The sequence below is a fragment of the Alosa pseudoharengus genome, unplaced genomic scaffold (genome assembly GCF_046254945.1).
Source record: "Alosa pseudoharengus isolate Yale_2024_CS ecotype anadromous, Long Island Sound unplaced genomic scaffold, YU_APseudo_1.1 YU_APseudo_1.1_scf_24, whole genome shotgun sequence".
NCBI lineage: Eukaryota > Metazoa > Chordata > Actinopteri > Clupeiformes > Clupeidae > Alosa > Alosa pseudoharengus.
This window is the reverse complement of record NW_027468689.1, coordinates 7219824-7229452: the sequence shown is the minus strand read 5'-3', so window position 1 is coordinate 7229452 and position 9629 is coordinate 7219824. Positions and strand designations below refer to the sequence as shown.

Here is a 9629-nt window from a genome sequence, read left to right as displayed (position 1 = left end):
ACATTTAATTGAAGTCCAGCTAAAGCACAAACGGGTGTAGCATAACCGGCAGCCCCCCCCCCCCGTCCCCCTGCATTGGATGCGAAGGCTTTGAAGGAGACAAATCTTTCAGTGGAGGACGCTGACAAGGGGAAAATGCAAACACAGCCAGCGGACACATGATCTACACAGTGGCAATCAATGTAAAGAAGTCCTACAGGCCCAACAGACAAGGCGGGGCATGTATTAACGAATCAGCCGACAGGCTACGGAGAGGAGGGGGAACAGCCAAGGCTGGCTTAGCCGACAGACCAGGTCACATGAGCCTGGGGAGGAAGATGCTGAGGGAGGAGGAGGGGGGAGTGGTAGATGAGGAGGGGGGTGTGGAAGAGGAGGAAGGGTGGAATATGAGGAGGAGGGGTGGTGGTAGATGAGGAGGGGGGGTTGAAGAGAAGGAGGAGGGGTGGAAGATGAGGGGGTGGGGGGTGAGTCTTACTTTTCTACTGCTGAGCGCTTCTGGGATTTGGACTGGTAGTTCAGAGCCATTTTGGTCTCCATGCCAGTGTAGATGGCCACAGCTGAGGGAGGAAACACACTGGTGATTAGACACACAAACACACACGCGCGCACACATGAATGCGCACGCACACGCACACGCACACACACACACACACACACACACACAAACGCACACATGTATGCGCACGCACGCACATACACGAACACACACACACACACAAACCCACACGTGTGCACACATGTATGCGCACGCGCACACATACACACACACACACAAGCACACACGCACACATCACAACCGTCCATTCATCTCCCTGAGTCCCCCCAGTCAGAGTGCACCCTGGTGCAGCTAATGTGTGCTAGTGTGTATGTGTGTATGTGTGTATGTGTAATGTGTGCTAGTGTGTATGTGCATGTGTATCCCCTGAGTGCTACAGTGCTCTCATACTGCAGCAGTGGGCCTCTCTGTCCATGACAGCAATTAACCGACCCATTCCAAGCTTCAGTGACTGGTTTAATCACGGCACGGGGTGTGTGTGTGTGTGTGTGTGTGTGTGTGTGTGTGTGTGTGTGTGTGTGTGTGTGTCCCTCCCCCCGGGGTTCTCACCGTAGATGTACTCCGTGTTCTTTAGCGTAGCACCGCGCAGCAGCAGGTTCTCCGACCCCAGCGGCCTGGTGAGGGAACGCGTCAAATAACACTAGTTTACAATATCATTTCAATAACAATAAAACATCAACAACAACAACAACAACAAACACTACTGCAATAACAAGGTCATCATCACGTAATAAACAAATAATATGTATTAACAAAGACATAATAAAATAAAATATAGGATAGGACAATAACAGCATTGTAACACACAAGCTGATAAACACCACTGCTGGTGTTGGAACGCAAACATAACTAACCCTGCCCCACACCCCCCCAGAGGACAAGTGCACAGACCATGCCACTGTTAATTATGACCCAATTTCCCACTATGGATTTACCTGGCGATGGGCTCATCCCGCTCCAAATAAATATTGATGCGTCCCACAAATCTAAATCCGGAGAAAGAGAGGGAGAACAAAGGTCAGTGGATATCCCTTGCTCTGCAGAATAGTAGGAGTAGTAGGAGTGTGTGTGTGTGTGTGTGTGTGTGTGTGTGTGTGTCTCACTTGTAGAGGTCTGGCTGTGGTTGTTCACATTCAATGGTGGCCTGTATCGTGTCAATCTCCTCCTCGGTGTTGAAGGCCTTTGTATCTTGCACTGCGTAGAGAGTCTGACAGAGCGAGAAAGAAAAGGTCAGGAAGAGATACATAAAGATATAGCACACTAAAGTACAGCTTTAGCACAAGCATACAGAAGCGTAGGAAAAAAATACACTCAAATGTGAACAGACATCAGATGTCATTAATGTGAACTTCACAGACATGGCACTAACACACACACACACACACACACACACACACACACACACACACACACACACACACACACAGTGGCTTGCTATTTATCACATCCTGATTCTAATAAAACCTCTAGAGCCGAGGTACAGCTGAACTCTACATCAATAACCTCCCCACTGGGTTCCAACCTAACGACCTAAGGCTAGCCTAGGGCTAAGCAATTAATCAACTAATCAATCAACCATCAATGATGACTTCCAATGTTTACGAAAGCAACATAATGGAAATATAATTATTTTGCAGCAATGCTCTTGTTTTGTGTTGTTATCAAAACAGTGCAGCCCTTTGATTTACGCTGGAAACTAATTATCTTTTTGCATGTATTGTTTTTTTATTTTTTTCTGCTGAATTATATTCATACTTCAATTTAATTCACTGATATCTATTTTCTTAAGTTCAAGTTTCAAAATCATTGAGTATGTTGTGTTCAGAATCGTGTGATCTCAATATTGACTAAATAATCATGATTATAGTTTTTGCCATAATCAAGCAGCCATACCTAAGCAGCTTTAAAAGGTCACAGAATTTCAGCAACAACTGATTCATCGAAATAAACACAACAAGCCCTCTCTCTCTGAATCATCTTCACTAAATTGCTGTTTGTTGGCTGGTAAAGGCTGATTTGATTTGTTTTGTTTTGTCTTGTTTGTTTTTTTAAAGGGGAACCTCAAGCGCTTGGTGGTGACTGGTCAGGGTTTCACCTTGTGGCTGGACTCTCCGTCCAAACTGGCGGTGGTTACGAAGCAGGTCCCATCGTCCCGACTGGTGGACAAAAGGATGAGGTCGCACGGAAAGGACTCATCCTCCTTCACCTTCACAACATCACCCACCTGGCAAGACAGTACAGGACAGTAGATATCAGCATGTTTTTTGGTGTGTGTTGTGTGTGTGTGTGCAGAGAAAGTGCTAACATATTAGCATGGTAATATGATTATTAAATTTACCTACATAGTTACATTTTTTAAGCTTGTGCTACAAATGGCCATCTAAAGCATTAAGGAACACCTCAAGGGAAACATGTCATATTGTTGAGCTGTTCAATCATAAGATCACAGTAGCATACATCCTAACATGAAAAAAATATCAGGCCCCAGCAGTGGCGCGACTGGCTGGGGCACCTGCAGCGTACGCCGGCGACCCGGGTTCGATTCCCGCCCCATGGTCCTTTCCGGATCCCACCCCGACTCTCTCTCCCACTCACTTCCTGTCAATCTCCACTATCCTATCTTATTAAAGGCATAAAATGCCCAAAAAATATAATATATATATTTAAAAAAAACAAAGCAGAAAATGAAATGAAATTAAATGAAACGCCTCACACCTCTCCAGGATCCTTCCAATTTCACACCTGCATTCTCAATAGACATTTACATACTGTAAGTCTGGAGAACATTTTCAGACATTACTGTAGAGCAGGACGCCTGGGGAACGTAAACTAAAACTTCCTCAGCATTGCACACTCTAAGAGCAAGAGCTCCCCATTCCTTTCAGCACTTTAGAAAAACAATTAATTATGAGAAATGAAAAATATTTACGTCAACACAAATGAAAATATGCACACTACAGTGTTCACAAAGACAGTTCGTGATCTGATCCTCCGATCCTCCGTTACATAACAGATTACAGAAGCCGACTAGATTAAAAGCAGCAAAATCCTTCGGCCTCACTTACCCACCCTCACACACACACAAGTGCGCACACACACCACCAACTGATGCCGTGCTCAACCTAAATAAAACATATAAAATCGTGTTTATTGGTTGTCATAACGAGTAATTCATGCTTACTGATGCCCATCTCAGATGCGAGGCAATTAGGAGGGAGGTCGCACGCACACACACACACACACGCGAGACACGGCCTACACAGACACACACACACACGCGCGAGACACGGCCTACACAGACACACAAACACACACACACGAGACACGGCCTACACAGCCGCCACTGAGATATGAAGCGAAGGAGAGACACTCCAGCACACACACACACACACACACACACACACACACACACACACACACACGCACATAATATGGAGATGCGGTCAGTGACTACAGGAGTGGCCATTTTAAATGTATATATGTATTCCTACCTTTGTGTAGATCAATGAGTAATACTATCTCTGGGCTTTTTATGTACAGTATGTATGTATACCTACCTTTGTGTAGATCAATGAGTAATACTATCTCTGGGCTTTTTATGTACAGTATGTATGTATACCTACCTTTGTGTAGATCAATGAGTAATACTATCTCTGGGCTTTTTATGTATGTATGTATGTATACCTACCTTTGTGTAGATCAATGAGTAATACTATCTCTGGGCTTTTTACTGTATATATGTATGTATACCTACCTTTGTGTATAAAAAATGAGTTATGCTATCTCTTGGCGTTTGAAATGTATGTATACCTACCTTTGTGTATAAAAATGAGTTCTGCTATCTCTTGGCATTTTAAATGTATGTATGTATACCTACCTTTGTGTATAAAAATGAGTTACACTATCTCTGGAAACATTTTAATCCCTTATGTTGGAAATGTGATTGGTAGGCTCAAATAAAGGATTTAGTGTGAGTGTGTGTGTGTGTGTGTGTGTGTGTGTGTGTGTGTGTGGTTTATAGACAAACATACCCTGAGCTTTCGACTCTGTTTCCGCACCACATTGCCGTGCTGAATGACATGCACAGGACATTGGTTGATGGAATTGTCTGCCTTATGCCGAAGCCAATCCTCATAGCCCTGAGAGAGAGAGAGACAGAGAGAGAGAGAGAGAAGGAGAGAGAGAGAGAGAGAGAGAGAGGGAGAGGGAGAACAAGAAAGTGAGAAGGAGAGAGAGGAAGAATGAAGGAGAGAGAGAACAAGAGAGAGTGAGAAGGAGAGAGAAAGAATGAGAGAGAGATGAAAAAAGAGAAGGAGAGAGAGAGAGAGAGAGTGAGAAGGAGAGATGGAAGGAAACAAAGAATTGATTGAGCCAGAGGAAGAGGGGGAGAGAGAGAGCCTGAACAGCCTCTTGTGTCTGATGGTCAGCTCAGCTCAGCTCAGCGCAGCCTCATGGTGTGAGTGGCCGAGATTAGAGTGGTGGGCGGCGGTACCTGTTTGATGGCCGTGACTGTGATGACGAAGAAGAGAGGCAGACCACTGGTGATGGGACTGGTGGGAGTATCAATGATGAGCTGCAGAAAAGAGGAAGAGAGAGAGATGGGGAGAGAGAGATAAGGAGAGAGAAAGAGATAGATAGGGAGAGAGAGAGAGAAAGAGAGAGAGAAAGAAATAGACAGGGAGAGGGGAGCGAGAGAGAGAGAGATGGGGAGAGAGAGAGAGAAAGAGAGAGAGAGACAGAGAGATAAGGAGAGAGAAAGAGATAGATAGGGAGAGAGAGAAAGAGAGAGAGAGAGATGGGGAGAGAGAAAGAGATAGATAGGGAGAGAGAGAGAGAAAGAGAGAGAGAGAGATGGGGAGAGAGAGACAGAGAGAGAGATGGGGAGAGACAGAGAGGTAAGGAGAGAGAAAGAGATAGATAGGGAGAGAGAGAGAGAAAGAGAGAGAGAGAGAGAGAGATGGGGAGAGAGAGAGACAGAGAGAGAGATGGGGAGAGACAGAGAGGTAAGGAGAGAGAAAGAGATAGATAGGGAGAGAGAGATGAGTCTGATAAATAACTGAAACAGGCTAGGGCTTCATATTTGTACTGGCATTCCCTCACAGGCATACACTGGCCAGCTGAGGACTTGCCCAAACACACAGAGAGGAATCCAAGGTGTCCTAACCTGCACCAAGAATATGATGAGGAAGTAGAAGTTGGCAATCCTCCGGAACTGTTCAAACAGGTTCTTCGGGATGAAGTTCCAGAAGGTGTACTGGGGACGTGAGAGCAGGTGCAGGTGTTAACTAAAGCACTGCCATAAACGGCAAAAAACGCTCAACCCCCTCAAAACACACACACACACACACACACACACACACACACACACACACACACATTAACAAAAGCACTTCTATAAATGTCAAAATACCAAGCCCTCCCACCACACATATACACACACAGGGTTCTCAAGTTTTGAGCTCAGCTTGGAGTGAGATTTGGGGGGGGGGGGGGCACTCACTCACTAAAAATTGTGTGTAGAATTGAATAAAGTAAGTTTATTATTTACTAAGATGAGTGCGGTTTATAAATAGGAAAATAATTTTGCCATAAAGTAAGCTAGGCCTACAGCGTTACAAGTGTTTGTAGAAAGGCCTGATTTACACACACTATTAAAGTGCCATAAGTAGGCTGGTTTACCAAAATGACAGACAGTTGAATTTCTAAATAAAAATAATATTGGTGCAGTTTTGACAGTTTGTGTGTAACCCCACAAAAGCGTACAAACATAATGTGGTTGCAGGGAGGGATGTCCTATTTTGGAATCTTACCCTGATACAACGAACACTATTTTTTGATTGGCTGTCGGTGGATTTTTTTTTTTTTGATTTCGCTGGTGAGTGGTGCGCTAGTTCTGAACCCTGCGAGATATCCTCTCGTATCCCTGCGCTTCCACTAATAATTATGACATCTCTAGTAATATTTCTGCGTGAGAAATGCAAGGTGTGGCGTGTAAGTGTGTGAACTTGTGGAATTGCATGTGTCTCACGCCCATTGCGTGAGACTTGAGAACCCTGCACACATGCACACACCTCTCACAAACACGTACATATACACACACACACACACACACACACACACACACACACACACACACACACACACACACACACACACACACACACACACATTAACAAAAGCACTGCTATAAATTTCAAAATACCAACCCCACCCACCCCCCACACACACACACACACACACACACACTCCCAGGGACTGACTGAGTCTGGGCTTGTCCTATCCCAGAGACATGGGGCTGGGCCCAGGCAGAGAGAGTGCTCAATCACCTTGGACGAGATTATTCTGTTGTCGGGGTATCTCTGTGGGATGTAGGCCTCGGCTCCCGGCGGGGGTTCCTTATGCCCGATGTAGACCGTCCGATTGTCCACCCAGTTCTCCTCCCCCGTACACTACAGAGAGAGGGAGAGAGAGAGGGGGAGAGAGAGAGAGAGAGGGAGAGGGAGAGGGGGAGAGAGAGAGAGAGAGGGAGAGAAGAGAGGAGAAAGATGAAACCAGTTGGCAGAGCAACTCACCTGCTGTGCATATTCATTACACAAGCAGCATCAAAGGTATGAGATGACTCATGCTAAACATGCAAAGCCCTTTGCAGACACTAAAAGCCTCCACTCTCTCACAGAGGAAATCCATTTCCCCATGATTTACACTACCCACTGCGGCCAGTCAAAAGGCATACGATGCCCTTTGTGAGACAGGGAACACTCTGCTTGTACTTTATTGTACTGTGTATGTGTCTGTGTGTGTGTGTGTGTGTGTGTTTGTGACGTGTGTAGATGTGACAGCGCACATCAACTTTACACAAATGCTCCGCTGACGAGAACATGACAGGAGAGCTCAGACTGAAGTGCTGCTCACAATAAGCTGGTGTTTACACAGAGGCGTTGGAGGAAAACAGGGTCTGGGGGAGGAGAGAGGAGAGGAGAGGAGAGGAGAAAAGAGGTGAGTAGAGGAGAGAGAGGAGAGGAGAGGAGAGGAGGAGAGAAGAAGAGAGGTGAGGAGAGGAGAGGAGAGGAGAGGAGAAGAGAAGAGAAGAGAGGAGAGGAGAGGAGAGGAGAGGAGAGGAGAGGATGAAAGGAGAAGAGAGGAGAGGATGCCAGCGTGCCAGTGAGACGGGGGAAGAGTGCTGAAGAGGGGCCTTCAGCTGGTACACAACTTGTGCTTCCTGTCAGGGCATATTTGTGTTCCTGTAACAGCAAAGGCATTGTTTGCCATGCTCACAAGGGGCCAGCGAGAGAAAGAGAGAAAGAGAGAGAGAGAGAGAGAGAGAGAGAGAGAGGGAAAGAGAGATAATAGGAAGAGAGAGAGAGAAGAGGGAGAGAGAGAAAGAGAGGAGAAAAAAGAAAATGGGGACAGGCAGAAAGAGTGAGTGCACACACACACACACACACACACATTAACAAAAGCACTGCTATAAATTTCAAAATACCAACCCCACCCATCACACACATACACACACCTCTCACAAACACGTACATATACACACACACACACAACAAAAAGCAGTCCTTCCACGGAGGGCATGATGTCTAGACAGAGAGGGTTAAAGCGGAGCTAGTAATCAAGGATCTTTGGTCTAGAGTCCTCCTTCCTCACAGCAGTCAACAAGAGAGTCAGCTGGTAAACAATCTCCTCAGATCCCCCTTCTCTCTCTCTCTCTCTGTCTCTCTCTTGAATTTCCCCTTCAATAAAGTATATCTATCTATCTATCTATCTATCTATCTCTCTCAGACTTCAGTGCTGCCATGGTACCAACAGCAGCAGACTCCGAGGCTGAAGTCGATCGTTTCCACTCATATGCCATTTCAACTCACTTCTTCCACACAATAAACACTCAGCACGCTAATGTCCTCTTAGAGTGTCTGCACAATAACTCCTCTGAACAAACCGATGCTCATCAGGCTCCAGCAGGGCTTCAGTAGAACACCAGTTACAAAAGACAGGAAGGTGGCCGTCACAGGTTTGACAATCGGCAAAGGTGCTACAGCCTTATGTTATGATATGCTAGCCATTCATGCTGTATGTGACGCCAAGGACTTTATCTTCCATTCTCAAACGGAAGTCGGACTTTATCTGTTACCGATATGTTTGTACTTGTAATCTGCACAATGACAATAAAGTTGAATCTAATCAAATCTAATGTTAAACACCATGAAGTCACTTTATCAGTACTTGAACATCCATTAGCTGAATAAAAGGCTGCGTTTTGGCACAGGTCCAGAGTGTCATGCTTGAGCGTGTCCTGTCTGCGAGTTTGACATGCTCAGTCATCGGAGCCGAAGCCCACGCATGCACGTTCCCACACACACATGGTACACATGCGTAAGCCCCTCCCCTCTCGCAGAACATCCTGAGGCGTGTCATCAGAAAAGTGTCAGGCTGCTCTCCCCTGGGAATGGAACTTGCTTTGTGTGACAGACATGTGAGAGTCCTCCCTCCCTCGACCTCTTTCTGAACACAGACTAGCATCAGTGTGCACCATTGCCCACCCCTGCCCCTTACAGCCAGGCTACTAGCCACCATTGACCCCTACAGCCCTCAATTGAAGCATACTGTGATCCGGGCCCTCAATGGAAGCATACTGTTTGAGGAGCGTTTTTTCGAATGAACACGCCTCTATCATGTACGCGCACGCGCAAAACGGAACACTTCAGTTACGTCAGAGACTTTCTAATGAGGAGACACAGCACTCAAAACACCCTCCATAGAAATGCATGGGGCTAGTTTGTAACGCCAATATGGCCGTTACTACACATATCACACCCCTTCCTCGGCAAAACATCGACATGTGAATACATTGAGCCAACCATGTGGTGTGATGTGAATTCATTGAGCCAATCATATGGTGTGTTGTGAAGACATCTTCCCAATCATGTGTTGTGAACTCGCCGCTGGAGCAAAATTGGTGTCGTGAAGCCTTGCACACGCACATTTCTGCTGAATAGGATGCCCGAAGAGTGCCCAAAAAGTGTTGCTATATGGCCGCCGAGTGGAGGGACTTGCCTAAAATGACTTTGGT

At 46.0% G+C, this 9629-nt stretch overlaps 1 protein-coding gene across 4 annotated transcripts in view; it reads right to left on the bottom strand.

Annotated features, from left to right (window-relative positions):
* The window catches only part of atp11a (ATPase phospholipid transporting 11A), a 96088-nt gene that overhangs the window by 38663 nt on the left and 47796 nt on the right, over nucleotides 1–9629 (bottom strand). For all 4 annotated transcript variants that reach the window (XM_076302982.1, XM_076302980.1, XM_076302981.1 and 1 more), the window contains exons 2-10: nucleotides 6883–7005; nucleotides 5721–5810; nucleotides 5049–5129; nucleotides 4588–4695; nucleotides 2652–2780; nucleotides 1660–1763; nucleotides 1492–1542; nucleotides 1106–1170; nucleotides 476–557 (exon numbers count right to left, since the gene is read on the bottom strand). In XM_076302982.1, coding sequence (XP_076159097.1) covers nucleotides 476–557; nucleotides 1106–1170; nucleotides 1492–1542; nucleotides 1660–1763; nucleotides 2652–2780; nucleotides 4588–4695; nucleotides 5049–5129; nucleotides 5721–5810; nucleotides 6883–7005 — 833 coding nt within the window. The remainder of the gene's footprint in view (nucleotides 1–475; nucleotides 558–1105; nucleotides 1171–1491; nucleotides 1543–1659; nucleotides 1764–2651; nucleotides 2781–4587; nucleotides 4696–5048; nucleotides 5130–5720; nucleotides 5811–6882; nucleotides 7006–9629) is intronic.